This window comes from Nylanderia fulva, unplaced genomic scaffold, assembly GCF_048542155.1.
Source record: "Nylanderia fulva isolate GAGA-0341 unplaced genomic scaffold, ASM4854215v1 Scaffold4, whole genome shotgun sequence".
Taxonomy (NCBI): Eukaryota; Metazoa; Arthropoda; class Insecta; order Hymenoptera; family Formicidae; genus Nylanderia; species Nylanderia fulva.
The window spans coordinates 871,209-893,568 of NW_028190476.1; the positions used below are offsets into that span (position 1 = coordinate 871,209).

At 31.5% G+C, this 22,360-nt stretch overlaps 1 protein-coding gene across 3 annotated transcripts in view; it reads right to left on the reverse strand.

The window, feature by feature from the left end:
* The window catches only part of Gfrl (Glial cell line-derived neurotrophic family receptor-like), a 305,673-nt gene that overhangs the window by 37,664 nt on the left and 245,649 nt on the right, over positions 1 to 22,360 (reverse strand). For all 3 annotated transcript variants that reach the window (XM_085486047.1, XM_085486049.1, XM_085486048.1), the window contains 8 exons: positions 21,548 to 21,724; positions 13,292 to 13,397; positions 13,062 to 13,214; positions 10,163 to 10,300; positions 5,660 to 5,865; positions 1,952 to 2,230; positions 1,145 to 1,209; positions 245 to 449 (listed from right to left, as the gene is read on the reverse strand). In XM_085486047.1, the coding sequence (XP_085342173.1) occupies positions 245 to 449; positions 1,145 to 1,209; positions 1,952 to 2,230; positions 5,660 to 5,865; positions 10,163 to 10,300; positions 13,062 to 13,214; positions 13,292 to 13,397; positions 21,548 to 21,724 (1,329 nt within the window). The remainder of the gene's footprint in view (positions 1 to 244; positions 450 to 1,144; positions 1,210 to 1,951; positions 2,231 to 5,659; positions 5,866 to 10,162; positions 10,301 to 13,061; positions 13,215 to 13,291; positions 13,398 to 21,547; positions 21,725 to 22,360) is intronic.

Here is a 22,360-nt window from a genome sequence, read left to right on the forward strand (position 1 = left end):
AAATCTTGAATTTGCATAATCCGCGAATAAGAGAAAAAATAAAATAAATTTAGATTCTTTTCATAGCTATTAATTTTTACAATAAAAAAATATATATAAGTATGCTACAAAGAGTGTAATAAAATGCTTGAAAACTATATGTTCGCATCTTCTGAAAAATAAAAGACAAAATCTAATAAAAGAGTCGCTGAAATAATCGATATTTTATTTAACTATATTAATTGTGAGAAAGATGATCGCTCACCAGGCGAAGGCCGCATGCATATAAAAGCACCGCTATAGCAAAGGCAAGGACCCCGATGCGCCTGATAAGCCGGCGCTTCGTGGTTGTAGAAAGCAAAATCTGTCTTGCAGGGTGAGGAATCGACGCAGATGGTGTTGCAGACAAGTTGTTCACCCTCGCCACAGTGACAGAGCTCCGAGCATTCAGGCTCATCCTCGCGATATAGCTACATAAATGCGTGTAATATATATTATAATTAATACATTTATTAATTACTATGTGCATGCATTTTTAAAAAGTGCCTGCCAAAATATAAAAAAACAAAATGTGTTTTTTTCATAATAATTAGTTCCGACATAGGGTAGAGATTATTTTCACGTGTTATATGAAAATCATGACATTAATATGTAAATTATATCGAAATATCTTCTAAATTATAATATTATATAATATTTGCTTTACAATAATAATTTTGATTTAATATATATTTGTATATTATATATATTATGTCATATTTTTATAAATAAATTTATATATTGAAACAATGTTTGTTAAAAGTGTTGAAGAAAAGAGAATGAATAAATTGTTATGTATACTTTGCATGCAGAATAGAATTTTGGTCTTATAAAAACTCTATAGCTTGTTAATAGAATTTTTAAAAAATTGCTCGTTAAAGGGTCAAAGAGATACAATATTGTGACGCGCTAACATATGAGAAAAAAATCACGCTCGAATCGCTCGTTTATAGTAAAATCCGCTTCAACAAATATCCGATTTCCGCTGACACCCTCGTTCGCTTCTCGCGCACAATGGCTACAAAACCTTCGCTTTCCTTCTATCTTGCGAATGTTAGCTCCCGAGAGCAATGACGGTTCGTCAATGACGATCGTAAAAAAAATTGCGAGATTGCTAGTGACTTACCCTTTTGCCTTTGCCCTCTCTTATGTACTGGTGGCTATGTGTCGGCCTTTGAACCACGCAAAAGCCTATAAAGAAAGAGTAACGTGAGTGAGAGAAGCCGTCTTTTCCGTCAGTTTGTTTCTCCACGGCCCTTTATCAACCCCTCCTTCCATTGCATCTTACGCCCGGAGGCGATCTATCTAATTTGCTTCTTGATGCGGCAGACGAAAGAAATTAAAAACTGTTTTTTTCCTGAGTTTGCGGTACGCGGAATTTTATTTGTAAAAAAAAAAACATCCCGGTTGGATTAAAAAAAAAATACGAATATATAAAGTACATATAATAATTTACCAAGAGCTTAAAAATTCCAAATTTCAAAAATTATTTAACGAATAATATTGAAGAATTAGCATCAGAAAAATGTTTAAGAGTATAAATAGAATTTGCACTGCGATAAGTTTAATTTTCAGCATTAAATATATATAACTATCTCAAATAAAATCGCTGTTATATGAAAATGTATGAAAGATTTGTTACGTGTCAATTATTAGAGATATTAAAATTTAATTCTCATCAAAGTTATATATTTTTCATGAATGTTTCCATAATTCAAAAAATGAGCGTCAACTTGATTATAGCATTGAATGATTAAAATTCAATTATCGAATGTGAGATAACCTAATCACTTATTCTGATCATATAATTATATAATTATATCTGATTATATATAATAATTAAATATATTATATAATTCTGATTATATATAATTATATCTGATCATATAAGATATTATAATAAAGGAACCTATTAATTTTTAAATAGACTCACGTGGCGGCGTCGTAGTGGTTGTAGTAGTACTCGGTGTGGTGCTTGTCGTGGTGGTGCTTGTGATTTCCCAAGTTTCCACAGATTCGGTGGTCGGCGACTTTGTCACTTCCGGTATTTGATTATCCTCCACTTGTTCGACTGCAGTGATCGCCGTCATGCTTGCCGGTGACCTCGTTGTCGTCGTCGCGACTGCCGTCGTCGTTGTCGTCGTTGTCTTCGGTGTTGTGGTTCGCACATGATGGTGTTTTCTGCGCGCGTGATAGTCCTTTTGCGATTCCACTGTAATTCACGATATTTTTGAAATCTTGCGAATTCAAGAAACAAAATCTTAACCGAGACGGGATCGTACAGAATCGAAATTATATAACAACACGAATATTTTAAATTTCAAAGAGAAAAGCTATAAATTTTTATTTTTTCACTTGAAAAGGACCAAAAACAGATGATCGAAACGTTGTGGAAATAAAATAAAAATTTTTTTGGCTAGTTTGGGTCGAATTAAATATAACGTTCCTATTTTAAATACCACTAGCGACGTTTTAAATATTCAATTTGATTTTATATTTTTTCGTTTACTTATTACAGTATAATTTTTTAGATTTGAAATTCTTTGGATTGAGGAATTCTATTTGAGGAGAAAACTCGCGAATTTCTTCGTTATTTTCACCTATTTGTAAAAAGTTCACGAGTTAAAAAAAATGCAGTCTCTATATAGTACTATAGAGCAAAGATTCAGCTTTAAGTATCCATTCTTAAAATTGCTGTACGATAATTTTTAACGGAGTTATGTACGATTAAAGTGAAAATGACATTTCTTTTTTAATTTGCGATTACTTGACAAGAAAAGATCGAAATTTAAATTTTAAAAAACGATTTTGCAGGGAAAACTCCAGACTTTAACGTAAAAATGTAAAAAAATGTTTTCAAATCTTCTTGTGTATGCAACATGTTTACAAAGTGAGAAAAAATTTTTCATTCCGTTATGGTCATCGTTTTTTGTATGTAAAAAATATCAGAGTTGGAGAAAATAAAAATAGCTATGATCTTTCGAAAGTTAAGATTTCAAGCTTTAAAACCATTTTTTAAAATTTAAATTATTTTTTTCAAACAAAATTACAACTATTTAAAATTTGCCTATTTTTTGGATAATTTTTTTATCCTTTAATTATTTGAGGAGTGTATATATATATATATATATATATATATGTGTGTGTGTGTGTGTGTATATATATATGTATATATATATTTTATAAAAATATAGGAAAACCATATTTTACTTTCTTAATATGTTGAATTATTTAAATAATTAATTATATATAAAATTATCAACATAATACTACCTATTAAATAATTCAGTGTTTATTATTTTGCAATTATTTTTGTATACAATTATTTATTATAGTTTCTGAATCTTATAATAATTCGAATTGTGAGAAATTCTTTTCATAACTTTTTCTTTCTTTTTATAGCATTATTTCACGGTGCAATAATCAGTACGAAAAAACTGTCGACTCAAATCGGCATCGTTGCTTTGAAGTATATATAACTCCGGCTTAATACTTTCTCTCTCATAGACTCTCTCATACATTCTCTCGTGCTCCAGCAAATGGACGTGTGGTCGCAAATAACAACCGCTAAGCAATATAAAGTGCCGAACAGAGAGCCTGTAAAATTGCAGTTGAATGTACACGTGTAGCCATCCGACGCGGAAGTATGAAAGTATCGGGAAAGTCGCGCGTCCCGTATCGCCAGCGGCGCAGCTGCTGCGAAATATTTCAGGTACCGGGGGTAGCTCCAGGGTGATTACACTTTCAAGGGGCACCTCGCCCCGCCTCTCCTCTCGCGGGACGCGTACAGCAATAATAGGGAACGTAAGATGCGCGTAATAATATTTTACGAGCTGCAGCAGCGACTTGCAATTTTTTTATTTTTTCGAAATAGATTATACTTGTCAGTATTTATAAAATATTATATTTGCCACTCGAAATAGCGATGATCCAATTTTCTTCATCCTTTTAAGAAATGTAGGTCGCGCGCAAAAATATATTAGAATATATAGTATAATATATACTGTAGAATATATAATAAAATAATTAATTAAAAATATATATATATATATACACACACACATATAAAATTTCTCGTATATCGAACAAGCTAAATGAAATATGATATCAACGGAGAATTTGAAAAGGACAAGATTCAGTAATTTGACAATCTCTAACAATCTACGACAATTTATGCAGTTATACACCGTGATGCCACACGCAGAATTGCAATTACACTGGTCGAACAAACGACACAGGTTGGCCCTTATCGATCCTTCTTGACCCCGACGAGTTGTAAAGTACAGCGAGTGCAATGAGCTGCATTCAGTTGGTAGATAAGTCATTTAGATACGAAGAAATAGCATCTCCTACTGCGTTTTAGAAATGCATCGTGTCGAGCGCATCGGCAGCGCTTCATGCACTTCAGTCTGTTATGCGCTATATAATGATTTGTAACGCAGAAAAAATAGCGTACAAACCATTTTTTAGCATATAATATTTCCGTATTAATTTTACTATAATTATTTCAAGTAATCTTTAATGTTGAATATTTTAAAGCAAATTAGAAGCCAATGCAAACTGAAGACTTTAAAAACTAAAAAAATATTAAAAATAAAATTGAAGAATAAAGTTTTATTAGCCAATGCTACATAATTTATAATGTGCCTCCTCAATATTAGATAAATCATTTATCTCTTAAGTCATTAGTTATTAATATATCAAATTCAGTTTAAATTTAAATACTATTGAAGATAAATCAATTTCAATTTAGCAAAAAGAAGACACAGTTTAAAAAGATTATATTACGCGCGAGCGAATTATTCTCTCTTAAAAAAATTATAAAAATATTCTTTCCACACGATAAATAGATGCGAGAGAAATAGACGTTCGTTGTCGCTCGTTGTCATTTTAATGAAGAATCGAATGCCGATATCGTCACGCGGTTTTTCACGCTGATAAAATCATGTTGCGAGATAAAACATTTACAAAGATTAATTAAACTTTAGAACAATATATATCGTCAGTCTGCATTAATTAACATTCTTATATCAGCCAGTATCCGATTATTTTTATTTAGTTCCGATAATTCAATATATCGATTTAAATTAATCTTCATGTTTGCGCACATAGCTTGTTTAAAATTCTTGTTTAGTTATTTCTGTCATAGTAAATTGAAAATATCGATTATTTTTGCTAATATTATATGTATCTTAATAAATAATAAATAAATACAAATTTATATATAATATATAGGTATATAAGTTTATAAATAATTATAAATAATGTATAGGTGAGGCCCTCATATTTAATGTAGGTTAGAGATTAATAATGACTTTTTTGTTAAATTATTGAAAGTACCTTAAGAAAGTAACTGACGAAAGTCATTTTATAAATACAGATTTTTATCCGAGATTTCTCTTCATTTTGTTTTAATTATAATATTAAAAAAGTGTGATAAATTAAAGTAAAAAGACATCAAAATCAATTTTGTAATATTAATATTATAAAATAATATAAAATTAATATTTTAATATTATAAAATATCATATAATAAAAATATTCATAATCTTTTAATCCAAAGTGTGATTTGATGTCTGATTTTTTCATCTAAAATGCCGGAATTGCAGCATTAATGAATGCCTTAAAATTAGTCACTTACCTACGCAAGGATTCACCCAGAGAAGCCGCTGCCAGCCTAGACAGCCATAAAGTTGATGGATGTCAGTACCTTTGCAGGCGCAATTAGTATGAAGTTCGGTACCAAGAATGCCCAGCATCGCTTTTCTGCATTCCGAAGTTGGTCCGGCGCATTTTTTTGTCACAGTGTCGGCTGCGCAGCTTTGTTCGTAATACTCCAACCTAAGCCTAAACATTGAGGACATTGACCCTTGCGATCAATGAAACTAAATCAAACGCTATCAGCGATTTGTGTAAAAAGAAAATAGAAAATTGAAGATTTTAAAAATCAAAGATTACTTTAAAAAATAAATTGAACAATTAAGACGTCACAAAATTACCCTACCAATTATTATGATAATCATAATAAGCGTGATAATACTGAGGTTTATGTGTAACAAAACGAGATTGATTATTATAATTAAGAAATCACTAAATGCTTTATACAATAGAAGACAAATTAATTTTGCAAAAAAATAAATATAATTATTCTAAACATTGGATAATTTTTTTTAATGCTAAACACGATTGCAAGAATTGATATTAATTAATTAATAATTAAGGTGTTTTATTAGAATGTCGATGATCATATACACTACTGCTTAAAAGTATTTGCCCATCTTTAATTTAAGAGAAAACTCGAACACTAAATTGTATCTATTGCCTTTCATTGATGTTTATTATTTATGCACTAACAAAAAGTCGTTCTCAAAGCTATATTATAAATATCACTTCATGTTTACTAACAGACAGCTACAAAATCAAATAAGGTATTTATGACTTTTTTCTTAGAGTGAGTATTTTTAAGTTTTTACTACAGGGACGCGTGTTTCATAAAATTTTTCTCATTTGATATTTTAGAATGTAGCGAATATAGATTTGCATTAATTACATCATCTTTCAACGCATATTTTGCAAAAGTAGTTTTCTGTTTTTTGTTCTTTCACGTGATATTAAAATAGTAAAAAAAGGAATTATCTGAAGAGAAGAGAGACATTAATTATCGGACTTCAGAAAGCCGGAAAGAGTAATAGACAAATTTTATTTATTTATAGTCATTTAAACACAATTTACAAAAGTGGACAAATAGCTTTTGAGCGATAGTGTATGTATAACTATAAGTGACGCTTTGATAAATTATTTAGACAAGTGATTTAAATTGACAAATTGATTTTCTACGCCAACAATTAAAATTAGTTAAATATCCGTTGATAAAAATATCTCTGACGTTGATCATTATTAAATGAAATTTTAACAACCACTGAACGTATTTGTGATGTCAATAATCATTAGACGTATGACAATAGATCGAGAATTAATAGCGAAATAATAGATATAATCGCTAGATGTATATATTCTTGATGACCATATATAGTTGATTTGACAATTAATCGATCTGGTCAGACACGTTACTCAAATCTCAGATCTGATAATCTATCTAAAGAACTTTCAACTCTAGACAAACCGCATATAAATACACGTCTCACCTCGCTGGTTCCTACATGTAACTTGGCGCGAGAAAGGATATGTCTTTTCATAAATAGATATTGCCAATAGATGTATAGTAATAAATTGTGCATGAATTTTTATAAATTTTCATAGAAACATTTCAATTGAGATAAATAAGTTTTCATTGGATGATAATTCGTGATACATTAATTATTAAAACATATATATTAAATATAATAAGACATTAATTTTATATTATTAATCAAATTAAAATTAATTAATATATAATATTATACAAATAATTATATAATATAATAAAATATTAATAAAATCAATATATAAAAATCAAATAAACTTTATATTAACATTAAGTTTTTAATATACATTAATATTTTAATACATTTTATATTTTAAAATAAATTATATTGTATACAAATTTCCATTAGTTAAAAAATTGAAAACAAAAAAATTATAACTTTGGTATTAATAAAATATAATAAATTAATATCAATAAAGACTTTAGAAAAATATAAATAATATAATCAGTAATTTAATTAATATTTAATAAATTATCAAATTAAATATATAATTTAATCAACCAAACTACTTTATACATTAATTGCATTATACAATTAATAATTATATCCGTTTATCTATTAAAATTTTTCTAATTTATTTATTATGGAAAATTATTACGGTGAAAATAATAAACTCTTATCTTGCAAGCAATTATCATAGAAAGCAATTAAATGAAAACTATCGAGACACCTCGAAGCGTGGGAATGTATCGAGGCACAAAGCGTGCATCAATGGTACGCAGCAATCGCTCGTTTCCGTGTCGCCTATAGATATTTCTAAATGGCAAAATTAAAAATGGATTCGCTCGCTCTCGGCGATAAATCAATTAAAACGCCGATTCAAGCCGTGCCTGGGTGCATGCACGCGTGTACTAATTTAATCGATCGGCGAAGCGCGCGTGCATACGATCCATAGCGCGCGTTTGTGCGCCTTCCTTTCGATTATATTAATCCGTTACACCCGCTGTTTTTTTTTTTTTAACGTATTCATTAGTGCGAAGTGTTTTACTCTCCAATATAATGTTTCAATTTTCGCTGTTATGTCTGATATTTTACCGTTTAATAAAGATTGAAATAACAACATATTCAACCTGCGATATGTATGCAATATGTAATGTGTAAAATCGTACAAAATATGTACATATGATAATTTTAATATCTACAAACAATTTTAATAAAAACTTTAATAGTAAAAAATCGAACAAAATTTTATATACGTAAAAAAAAAAAATGTATGGAAAGATTAAAATTTATATAGATAAATCAAAGTGTGTCTAGCAAAGTAATACAAAAATTATTAGATTTCTATAAGGAAGATATTAAATATGTATATAATAAACATTTAATATACCTCTCACATACAACTCATTAAAATTATAATTTATTAAATAATTTGTGAAAGAAAGATAATAAAAATTACATCATTTCGAAAAATAAAAATATTTTTAAATCAAAACAATAATATGCCTCTGTGTTTCTTAATAATCTTTTTCCCATTTTGTTTTCATAAAATTAACAATACTAAATAATTAGAATTATTCGTAAAATTTCAGATTACATGCAGCTGCAGTCAGTAGAGTGATCGGGAATTAGACAGACATGAATAATGCATTTTCTCATTTTACAAACTTGCTAAAACTGACTCGCATCAACAGTTTGAATTATTTGATTGTGTTATCTGATTAGTTATCCCTTTCTGTCCATCTCTCTGTGTGGACTATAATCTCTTACCATAAATACTATAAATAGAAAAAAAGAGAGAGAGAAGAGAGAAAGAGGGATAGAACAAGGCAAATTTAATTAACTAGGAATAAATCTAATCAATATTGTGATACTATTCTAATCTTATATATTTCTATCTTCTACTGACAATGAGTATAGTCTTTATATTTTATAAACTTAACAATGGATTTTTAATTCAAGATTGACGTTTTTAATTGATGATGTCAAAGTATTAATATTTTTTGAATCGCGAATGTTAATTACATGCGATTATTATTCTATCTTTATCCCTTCATTAATATTCATACACCACTTTACGTAGAAGCTAATGAATAGAATTTTCAGACCATTTTGCACGAGATGTTCAGCCCAAGTTGTTAAATTGCAATGTATCTTCCGTAAGAAGCTGCCGCTTTAAAAAATGAACTACTTTTCCTCGCATAAAAGAAAAAGATAAAATTTTTTTCTTGTCCACGCAGTTTTCCGCGAAGATTTTTCATGGTGAGCGAATATCGTATGGTGTAACGGGAACAAAATTGACACGTAAATAATAATGTCCAATTAGAACGAGACGCGATCTTATCTCGCTGAGTAAACCAGAGAAGCTCCCGATTAAACATCGCAAACACGTCGTCCCTTATTTTTTCTCGCGGTTCCACCGGAACTTTTTCAATTTTAAAGTTAAATCGCGATTCAACAAGATTTATTCGCGCGCTAATGCAATATTTCCTTAGCCAGAAGGACATTCATCGGAGGACCAGTGCGACTATAAAACGATGGGTCCTTCATTTTCTGTAACTCGAGTATGTGGCGGTGTACATGAATGTCGTTTTAAGTGAAGCCGCTTAAGCGCTGAGAAAACCATTTTACTCCCCATAGGAGATTTTTCTACCGTTTTTTATCTGGTAAAACTTGGAAATCCGATAAAACTGTTAAAAGATAAAATCATGACATCAAATCTTATTACAAATTTTTTTGAAAACCTTTTAATTCCTAATTCTTTATAATTGCAACAAAAAAGAATTTTACTTTAAGATTTAAATAATCGCTAATTTTTTGGAGAATATTGTTCGTAATTATTAACTCTAAAATTAAAGAGCGTTTATTATAGAATAGTTTTAACCGGTTACATTTTCTTTAGAATTTTTCATCTCACATTTGTGTGTACAAATCCGTCGTGATAATTTATGTAGAAACACGCAATTTTTCTAAAATATGAATGTAATGTACTGCCTCACCTGCAGCTTCTGTTCTCTTTGCAAGTCTCGGCCAGGCTGTGACACGTCGGCATTTCGGCAGCGTCTATGCGCTGCGCGCACGTCGGATGCATTTTTTCTTGCGCCACTATGCACTCATCCTTTTTGCTATCCGTTTTCCTGCAACACGAGAGAGAGAGAGAGAGTTGTAATAAGACTTAGAAAAACACGAATTTTTCAAAAATATACTGTAGTCTGCAAGAAAATACTCTGTTTACCTTGCTACTGCAATATAACTACAGGATAATTGAAAGAATTATACAACATGGTTATAAAAAAGTAATTTTAAATTTTGTAAAATTTGATAGAAATTAAAAAATTAATTTTTTTATTATAAAACAATTAATTCTTCATTAAGAGATGCGTATTAAAGCGTACTAAAGTTGTCATAAAATTGAAAAATATATATAAATGATATTTTATATTATATAGTATACAGTTATTTTTTGTTGTGTCGTATGACACAAAAATAACGAGATTGAAATAATTAATTATTATTTTATAATTTACTAATCTCGATTATAATTTAAGAGCTAACATTTAGTACTCTCTATCGCGCGAGATAATAATATTACAAGGCAATAATTATGGAATAATCCACAAAACAGAATTCCCGTGGCACGTATTGTTCGGCGAATATTAAACGCAAACGCGTATATACATTCGGCTGCATTTTCTTGCTTTGTCTTTCGATTCTTATTTTAAGACGAACGTTTGAACAAAAGGACGACTCGATGGAAAAGACTGGCACGAAGATGCGGCGGATAAAAATAAGACGCAAGGCAAGAGCGGAAAGTTTCCGCATTGTTTCGCGACCGAAAGCCACTTAAAAAGTTAAAGAAGCCTCGTTAAAAAGGACGAGCCCTCTCAGAACTGATCCTTTCGCGCGAGAGGAATATCAGAGCTGCTCTGAGAATTCCGTCAAAGTCATCATTGCCACATTTTAAAATCGCTCTCTCTCTCTTCACTTTTCTATGTTCTCAGATTTATAATTAATTGTATAATATAGATTCAAAATTAGTTTTTAAAATTAATTTGAAGAACACTTATTTAATGTTTGCAAATTTTTTTCTAAATATCAAGATTACAAAATATTTTTGTAAAAAAAATTTGCAATTGTTTTACGATAAAACTGTACTATTTAAGTTTAAAATTATTTTGCGCGAGTTAAGTAAAGATTGTTGTCTAATATCTTTAAAAATGATTTCATAGTTACAAAAATTCTGTTGTTTTTCCATTAAATCTTTTGATTAGATTTTGTACTAAAGTCCTCGTTTACTTTTATGCAATTGCATATAATATTGTAAATTCATTCATTTAATCGTATGTCTCCTTCCTCACATATAATTTTTTTCACATTAATTATACAAATATCGTATTCCAAAAGTAATTTGTTATCCAATTTATAACAAATTTTATTGCAATTATATTAAAAATATTAGTATATACAGACATGTACGTAGATATAAAGAATTCTTCTTCTTTAAAAAAAAAGATAATAAAGATTACATTTAACTATAGTAATTTAACATTAGTAATGCTAATATTAAATTACTATAGTTAAATGTAATCTTCTATTTTTTTTCATTGTGCAACTGCATTAAAAAAAGTTTTCCTTCTATCCAACGAAGAAAATGTTGAATAGACACATTTGTAATAAAATGTCACGATGCACAATTGTGGCTTATCATTACGTCGACACAGTTTTAACTTTTCATAATGTATATGAAACAATAATAATCGGGCGCTGTACAATCATGCGCTTCCTTTATTTCTTTCTCTCTCGTTCATTCAGTCCTATAATTCCGCATTGTGCTTATTATGACCCTTATTCGAGCTCAACAGAATGCATAATGCACTGTCGAGTCGCGTCAGTTTTGCATCGAGATCATGATCTGGCATTTCTGTCAGTTAAACTCGTATCGCATTTTCTTTTTCGGCATGTCGATCGGTTGCGCAACATAACCGGACGCAACTCGGCATTATTGTGTATCGCGGAGCACGCATTGTTCGCACGGTCGGCCAAAGCTTCTGGATTCAATTGCTCGATATATACGCCAGATTTCGGAAAATTTTTCAGCGTAAACGCGCGCGCACCGCGCGAACGTAATTAGAACGCGGAGTTAACAACAATGCGGCGCGTCCTTCGATTAATTTCCAATTAATTTACGATCGATGCCGATAGTTGATTTGTCGTTGATTCGCGCGCGCAGATGCAATCCCTCCCTTGCTTTACAATGATAATCCGTTATTAATTCACGTCGCACCGCGTATTGTGTCGCGACACAGTCGTCCGCGTGGTGCGTTAATAATTTAACGTGACTTTCTCGCGACAATACAAGTCCAATTAAACACTTAGCGCCGATAGAACGCAAACCGAAAAATGGTCAACCTCCGAACATAGTCTTTTATCTCGGAGTATATATTTCTCGTGGTGAAATATATATTGTTAGTAAAAATCGTGAATCCAAAACATGCGAAAACATTTATTTAATTCGAATAAGTATTTATTTCAATATTGCCAAATAAATCATTTATTTCAAACTAATAATATTTATTTAATATAAAAAATATATATTTGATATAAGAAAATCCTTTTTAAAACAAATAAATATTTATTTGTTTCAAATAAATGATTTTATTTGGCAGTATCGAACTAAATATGTATTAATTTAGTCATTTTTTTCAGTGTAAGCAAACTGATTTGTAGTAGATAACAAATAATAAACAAAGAAAAAGAGAGAAAACAGGTCTGTTTAAAATGATGAAAAAAGAAGAAATGCATAAGGAAGTACACTGCTATAGAATTAAAATAATAAATAAAAAATTTATAATGGTAGAAATGGAGTTAAAGATGAAATTGGGTATTTATTGGACTCACCTGCAGAGGCAAAAAGCGATTTCCACGGAATGCTTGTGATTGGCGGTCTTGTAGAAATGCTGCAACGCTTCCATGCACTCGTTCCTCGCGCATGTCGTCGAGTCGCAATGATTCAGAACGGGCTGCAGCAGGTTCTTGCATTCCGGATCGTTTCTGCGCGAGAAGAAAGAGTCTTCGTGTAGCTTATTCGATGTGTAATCGATGTCGCGATTACTGGATCTAAAACTTACTTGCAAGATGTATAAGCGTGTTGACACGTGCTGGTCAAAATCAGTTTAACTGGCTGCTGAATTCTGTCGATGTCCGATGTGGAGGATGATAACATCACGCCTGTTTCTGTTAAACAAAACGTATCACTGAATGAAAAATGATAAACTATTTTAGCTTATTTCCATGTGATTTTAATCCTTTTGTATGCATTTTCTTATGCTATGGAAGAAAATTGCTCGCGAAAGCAGTTAATTTAAAATCTAATTATTGTATCATAATGTACCTTTTTCCAACGAGTCGATCTATTATTATAAATTGTAAAGATAAAGATTGAAAAAAAATGTAGGAGTTAAGAAAGAGTTTAATGTCTGTAAAAGAGAAATATAAAATACGGTTTCGCGATTCATCGTGATTTATAAGAATTTCTAAGAGAATGCTATCACATACACCCGCACATTCACAAAATGTCTTGCTTGAAATTTATATTGATCAAATATGCGTAGAAAAATAACGAAATAAAATTTTCATTATAACGGGCAAAACTTTTCCAATTAGCGGCGTGTTATGCAGTTGTATCTCAGGCACGACCGCATTTGATAAATTGTGAAAAGCATCGTTTATCATGAATACGTCTACTATTGTATGCGCGCGACGTGAAGGTTCTTTCAGCACAAATTGAAACGCGAGCTTCCATCATCGATCGTAACATCGAGCGCAACACTGTTCCTCGAAAGAGATCGACATCGACGTAGTTAAATATGGTAGCCTGAGCTACCTCTCCGTCTATACGTAATGCACTGTTTACACAGCCACTGGGGAGACCCACTTTTCTCACCAGTGGACACGAATAAATGATAAATCATCAACGTCGAGTGCATCGACGCGCTGTAGAGGAGAGCGATGGATATCGTCGATGGATATTTATTTCCAGAGCTTCGTTAACGCTCATAAATTCCAATCAGAGCGAGCAGTTAATTTCTCATTATCATTTAACTGCAATAATGTTATTAAAACCTACAAAATTTTTCGATCTAATTTGATTAAAAGTAAAAAACCAAATTGATCAAGCCAAATTATTCTGACCTCTTAAATGAATATTTTCTCAGTAAATTTCCAGAGAAGAAAAATCAATATTTTGCGCTACCGAATAGTCTCGCGATTGGAAACGTAACAATGGACCATCGTAGAAATGTTTGTTGCAATTTTCAATTCTGTAACACAGACTCGAATCCAACAAGTAATTGTCATGGGAGGAAGAAAAAGGTATTTCCACACGATGACGAATGAGTCATCATTAACTAACGAATCTCTCACTCTCTCTCTCTCTCTCTCTCTCTCTCTCTCTCTCTTCGATTGATGAACTCCGGTGACCGGGGTTAACGATCGCAGGAAAAGAAGCGCTGGTGAATATAGAGAAGAAAGAACGCGGAGCTACCTTTTTGGTCGCATAGAAGGGGAAAAAAGGGTCTAGGATTCCCCATGAGAAGAGCCGCCCTACCAGATGACTGGCCATAAGTCAACACCACCATAGCGAGTGTGGCTACGACGCACTTTATTAAGACAAACGAGCGACCACCAAATCCCTCCGTAGCCCTTCGGAGTCCTTAATCGCACCCCTGAATCGTTTGTAGGCTGCGTATATTTGTTTCGACATATACAGAAAGGAATACCGATTACTAATTTCAAGTTTCAATCAAAACGCCGGTCTTTATCGAAGATAAAGAATTTCCACAAAAAATTGCGATATACTGAAACTGTTAGTTGGATGTGAATATTTTTTCAAGTTATTCTAATTTTTGATCAAAGTAATATAAAAATTAATTCGAAATGCCAGTTTTAAAACCGACATTGTTATTTTTTAACTAGCAGACTCATCTGACAATTTCAAATAATTTTATTATATTCAATTATTAATCAAGCGAATTTAAAGAGCAATTAAAATGTCTCGTTTTCGTTTTATTTTCAGTAATTTAATAAAAATCGGAAGAGTCACATATATCATCGAGACCGCGGATATCGAAGCTTGACACGATTGAAATGTATTTCAAAGATTGTCAGCACGTAAATCGGAACACGCATCAAGCATTTCCGATAGAATATCGATATCGCAAGTTCCCGATCCGTTCGGCGCGTTGCAGGAAGGAGAACAAGGGCAATTCCGGACGACGGTAATTGAAACTCGTGTCGCACCAGCTTCTCGAGATCGATGCCGAACTTGCTTTTGCTCGTCGCGATGAGATATATCGCGGTTTCTCAGTCAGGTGAGGATCTCTTCGGTGACACAGGTGCGCGGATGCAGAAACTCGCTTGGCTAGTCATTAGACTCTCGAACGAACGAGATCATTTTGCTCATGGAGAATGCAGCCAGCTAAAACGCTGCGAGTAAAACACGTGCTCATCTTATGCTCAGCACTTAGGCTAATGATGGCAAATATAAGCTACACTTTTCGTCTGTCGCGAGAGAAATTGTGTTCATCTCAAATAAAAGATATTCTTGATATTCAGATTTTAATATTTATATAACGCTACTAATTAATTATATGTAAAATCAGATGTTAATATTACGCATCAAAAATTTGATATAAAGAAAAGCATCAAATAAAGTTCATATTATCATCAATTCTTTGACTGATCGGCAACTTTGATTACTATTTTTGTGTCAGTCATCTTGAAGAGAGTTAATTCGCACAAATAACTTGTACAACGCATCAGACAAATTCACGCGTGCGTTCTGTAAAATAAATTGAGAAATTGTGTTTATCTCAAATAAAAGATATACTTGATATTCAGATTTTAATATTTATATAACGCTACTAATTAATTATATGTAAAATCAGATGTTAATATTACGCATCAAAAATTTGATATAAAGAAAAGCATCAAATAAAGTTCATATTATCATCAATTCTTTGACTGATCGGCAACTTTGATTACTATTTTTGTGTCAGTCATCTTGAAGAGAGTTAATTCGCACAAATAACTCGTACAACGCATCAGACAAATTCACGCGCGCGTTCTGTAAAATAAATTGAGAAATTGTGTTTATCTCAAATAAAAGATATACTTGATATTCAGATTTTAATATTTATATAACGCTACTAATTAATTATATGTAAAATCAGATGTTAATATTACGCATCAAAAATTTGATATAAAGAATAGCATCAAATAAAGTTCATATTATCATCAATTCTTTGACTGATCGACAACTTTGATTACTATTTTTGTGTCAGTCATTTTGAAGAGAGTTAATTCGCACAAATAACTCGTACAACGCATCAGACAAATTCACGCGCGCGTTCTGTAGAATAGATTCTGCAAAATGGGACGCAATCAGACATATCACATAGAAATGATGAAATATGACAGAAGCTGTCAGGACGCTTGAAACCTCGGCAAAATCCAGATTGTAATTTATTCCTAGGTTTCATGTTTCTGTGACTTCTATTAAACTTCACTTATTACTACACCCAGAAATAACCGGAATCGTAAATGCGTCTTTCGAGCTCGCGGCCGCGATTTTTGTCGCGATGCCTCGCGAAGTTGACGGAAATGCAAACCGTCGGTTAACGAAATTGCAAGTTCAACGTCAACGCTCAACGTGACTTGTCTGTATTCGTATTGCATATTCAGCTCAGACATTAAACTGGCGAGAAGCATACCCTGACATTGCGCGATACTAACGATTGAATGCGGTTCTTAAAGAGGATCAAGATTCATAGTGTAATTCACTTTCTCACTCGTTGCAAGTTTGAGAAATCCAAAGCCACTTATTCTTATCTGTGAATTTTAACGTTCAACTGATGAAATTGTAACACTGTTAAATTCGTAACACAGTCAATTTCGAAAATAAATTTTGATGGTATTTGTTCTTTACATTTTAACGAACGATTTCATCATGTCAGTTCTTCGAATAACTCTCATTATTTGATTTAAAAATTAAGCATTTGATATAAAAATTAAATCAGGTAAAATTAAATCAAGACACTTATCACTGTAATAAGTCTATGACACGCGCTGAAGGTATTTCTATAAAACTAATATTATATTTCAAACTATTCTTTCTCGTACACGCGAGCAATTTTTATACCCGCCACGTCATATTTTACTATTCACAGGTCATGTTATATTTTATTATAAAGTGTAAACTAAATAGTGTTGTTTAAAATTTTATTACATTTGACTGTATAACTAAATAAATATAAATATAAATGTAAATATAATATATACGCAAACACACACCAAGAAACTAAGTTTGAATAGAAATAAAAATAGAAAAACTTCTTCTATTTTTAATTTGCATTTTCCGTGATAACATATTAATTTGACCATTTTTTAAAATAAGGTGATTATATATAATAAACTATTCAATATGTAAAATAAAAAGAAAATGTACAATCTGTCTCCATTGTAACAATTAATGAAGAAGCGAGTGAATGAACTAATTAATTATTAACCTACTGTAGAGCGCAGTCTTGATTTTATCGGTTATTTATATATTTGAAACCACAATGCATATCCGTAATTGATCGGCCAACCGAGTAATTAGCGCAGCTGTAATTGAGAGAAAATCGCTTAAAAAAGAAGTGCGCAAAGCGCTGAGCAGCGTTTCCCAATCGCAATTGCATTTCCCATATTTGACGTTAATTGGCCACGCAGGCAATTAGTTACAGCAATAATTATAGAGAAACAAGATCCGCGTCGGTGCCAAAAACGTCGGCTAATCGCGGCTGTTATTTATGAATGATGTTAGACAAAAAATTTACCAACAGTCTAGTGTGATTGTACTTTAACCAATGGAGCTAATTTACGTAATTTCGCGCTCACTATGGCCTCATTTTCGTAGCTTAATTTAACTGATTATTAATTAAATTGGCTTATTTATGTTGTGTTTTCAACAAACTGTGACATTTGTCGTATTTTAGAAAAAAGTCAAATAAATCCTAATTTTCAAGCTGCAAGATAAGCATGATTAACTGTTCTAACTTTAAAACATGCAAAAATGGGAAAAACGTTTCAATTCATCGAATAAAAGATTCATTTTTAAAATTTTCTTTTACTGTTACCATACATATAGCGTACATATAATCCTATGCACTATATTATATTTTATATTTCAGCTACTGTTATTTTAGAAAAAAAGTAACGTAATATAATAAAACTTGGAAATTTTCAAATAATTGACTTTTACATGTTTAATTCTCTTATAATTTTTTAATTACTCAGATGTCAGTGTATATAGAATATCATATAGAATATAGAATATAGAATGTATACAGAATATCACGAACATTGACCGATTAATAAGAAATTGTGCAACAGTCTGTTAATTAATTACAAAAGCGCGCGAGAGATTATTAGATACAATTTTAATTATTGCGGTTACTTTTTTGTACTGTTAATTGCTGCAGTAAAATTCCAATGAGTCAATCTTGATACGTGTGCACGCGGGTTTTTTTCCCATATTTTTCTTTTTCCTTTTTTTTCACGTTCATCATTCCCTTGGACACAACGTACAAATAAATAGTGATACGTGACATAGCACAAATTGTTATCGACGAAACTAAACAAACGTACTATTATAATTATTAACGTATGAGTAAGCGCTGTGATGTTCATCGAAGATACATATGATCAATTGACAATATTTCGCATGCTACAATGTTTTGAGAGAGAGAGAGAGAGAGCAAATTTTTATACAATTTATTAAAGTGATCGAATAACAGAAAACAAATTTTTTTATTTAGAAATTTAGCTCTGAAATTTGTCAGATTGTAGACGATAAGCGAATTTGATCGGAAAGATTGGAATCTCACTTGAGTTATCATATTGCAAATAAAATTTTTATTTATTTCTTTCGACAAAAAAATCAATTAAAAAATAGATTAAATTCTTTAACAGCAAAAAATTGGTGGAAAAAAGAAATAACAAGAAATCAAGATATTTTTGTGGCTATAAATCCGCAACTTCGCAGATTTGTTTTTTTTTTTGGAATTTTATTTTGCTCGATAATTTCTCCGAGTTATTCTAAAATTGAAAAGACAGTTACATACAAATAAGTAAGGAGAAAACTCGAAAATACAAACAGAACAGAATTAGTCTGTTTACGACCACTATTTTTCTCAATCAATAAAGAATGAGAGATCGGCTGAGTGCGCTTGCTTTTCCAGGCGTGCCTCTCTTGAGAATCTGAGAAACGAGGATCAATGTATGTAAAACCTTACTATGATATCGAATACGACGAAAACTTGGGCAAATCTTGGGCACGATGGCGGATTAAAGTTCGAAATCCGGCGGCTCGAGAAATAATATGCGGACGCGCAAGAGAGATACGAGAAGCGGCAGGAAATGAGAGCAACCGGAGAGAGAGTCGAAATTAAATTAAACTTTCGCCGCGATAAATCTTACTCGTTGAGGTGATATCTTCGCGAGATATTACGTCGGAGATGCGATCGATCGTCCGCTCTTTCATCGCGTCGACGAAAGATCGCGATCGTTGAAGTCTGAAGATTAATTCCTATTATTTGCCCGTTCTATCATTTATCTTGATTACTTGCGAATTAGTAATTACTGATATTATATTTTTGCACTTTTTTATCTATGTATTTTCTGAAATCCTTTTTATATTTATAAAGTTTATATAAAGATCTGCGCCGTAATTAATATACTTATGCTATCGTTTCAGCTTTCTTTTTCATTATATGAAGAAGTAGATATATTTCTCTTTTTCATTATATTTTATATAACTTTTTTTAAATATTGCAATGTTCTATATAATCTTAATTCTATGTATAATTTGTATATATTCACAATTACAATTAATAAAATAATAAATATATAATTAAGTATAAATATGTAAATTTTAAATAATAAAACTAAGACTATATTTGCAATATATATAATAAATAAAATAAATAAAATACTTTAGAGAAGTAAAAGTTAAAAAAAATCAGTTCTGGTTAGTATTTCAATATATATATCAAGTGAAGCAATTTATTTATTCGTGTGTGTAATAAACTTGCACATGGAAATATATTTTTTACACGAAAACTAATGAATTTCATTTTGGTGCATTGAATCGGCTCACTGGGAAGCATTTTTATTGTAATTGATTATCATTATTCGATATTGAAACGGATATGTTTTTTTTCTGTCAGGAACACGAAAAATTATTTCGGATGCACGAAGATTTACCCAACCGCGATGTAATTAATATTCTCAGCGCGAGTATTGTTATAAATTTTTAAAATTCTATTGTGCAATACTACAAACTTTATTTCTCTCTTTTTATCTCGCTTTCTGTATTTGTTGTAGTATATAAACAGATTTAAATAAAAAAAACTTTACCGCGTATCACACGTTTATTCCTCGCGTATAACAATTTTTATCTTCATTTTTTTTCTTAAAGAAGAGTACTCCATTTTTTTCTGTATCTCTATACGCCTCATAAAGATAAAAAATTGGCAATACGCGTTCTTGTATAAAACGATTTACTGTCGTTTGTCGAAACTCAATGACAATTACCGCAACACAATTTACAAAGTAATATACATAAAAATGTTCTCGTATACTCATTTTCTCTAGGTTTTTCCTCACGCGAATCTCACTTATCCGTCAACGATGCGCTGTCGCGGGCAGTTATTTGCAGGAAGATATGAATTTGCGCGGCACATTAAAACAAATGGAATTTTCCATGACGTGCAGCAGCGATGTTGCGACATTTTTAACCCACCGCCACAGGCAGAAATGATCATCTTGGTGGAAAAATTTATGATCCCGCATCGGGCGCGTTGTTACTTGTGCTGATTGCGCGCAATTTGTGCTAGAATATCGACGAAAGCGGTCGTTGGCAGTTTTTTTACGCATTATTTTGCACACGATAACTCATGGCAACGACCAGAGCGAGATAATTTAAATAATTCAATTTTTAAATTATAAAACATGTATTTGACAGTGAATATATATATATTATTACAATTTTAAATAATTTTTATATCCTCTCGTTATATGTCTGTTTAATAGAAAGAATCTGTATAATTAATAATATATATTTCTAAGAATTTCAATACTGTGATATTTCACGATATATTATCATCTGTCTTAATTAAAAAAAAACTGTCTTAATTTAGTATTTAGTTGAAGAAATCAAGTCAAATTAAATCAGTCACATTTATTTTGCAGTATTCATTTTCAATCACACATGGCCACATTCTCGATTAAATAATAATATATTAAACATATTAAAAGTAAGATTACAATTGCGATGAAAAACTTACGTTCGAAATCATCCGTTTGGTTTTTCTTGTGATGCGCGCGATGATGATGGTTGATCGGGATAGGAATTTGCTTCATGGCGAGTAAATCCCGATGCTTAGTGTCGATCAGTGGATTCTCCAATTGCGACTCGATCACTTCGTAGCTGGTGGAATTGTCGGGATGGGCGATGACCTTCACTGTAAACGACCGGGCGTAACAAGTTGCGCACAGAGAATGCAATCTTCGCAATAAATCCACGCGAAAGAGGACATCCTTTAACAGGATCTTTCATCCATCTCCCTTGATGAAGAGGAAACGGAAGAAAAATCGCGATCGCGCGCAATTTTGAAAAGCATCAGAAAAATCGCACCCGTTCGAAATTACAGCTACGCTTAGCGAGTGAATTTGCACGCGGAAGTTGTTGCGAAATTGCAAAAGTATCTCCTTTGAAAATTCTATGAAAATATTTATGCGCGAAATTTGCTGTGAATAATGCCGCGGCGCAACGCAATGAGTCTGAGCAATTAATGCGACGAAATTGAAAGCTTTTTTCCCCGGCTGCTGCTGTCGCATCTGAATGCGAGAACGAGGCAAATGATTAATCACGACTTTCTGACCCGTCTTAAGGGTACTCAAGTGCATTAAATGAAATTTTATCTTGCTAAATAAAGAAATAAGCAAAGAAGCTATTGTCCATCCACCTGCAACAAAATCTATTCTATTTTTTCATTAATAAGAAAAGTCTATCAGATAATTAAGAATCTCGAGGCTTAATGTGAACAATTCTCTAATGATTGAGATTTGTGTTCGATAATAATAATAATATGATGCCT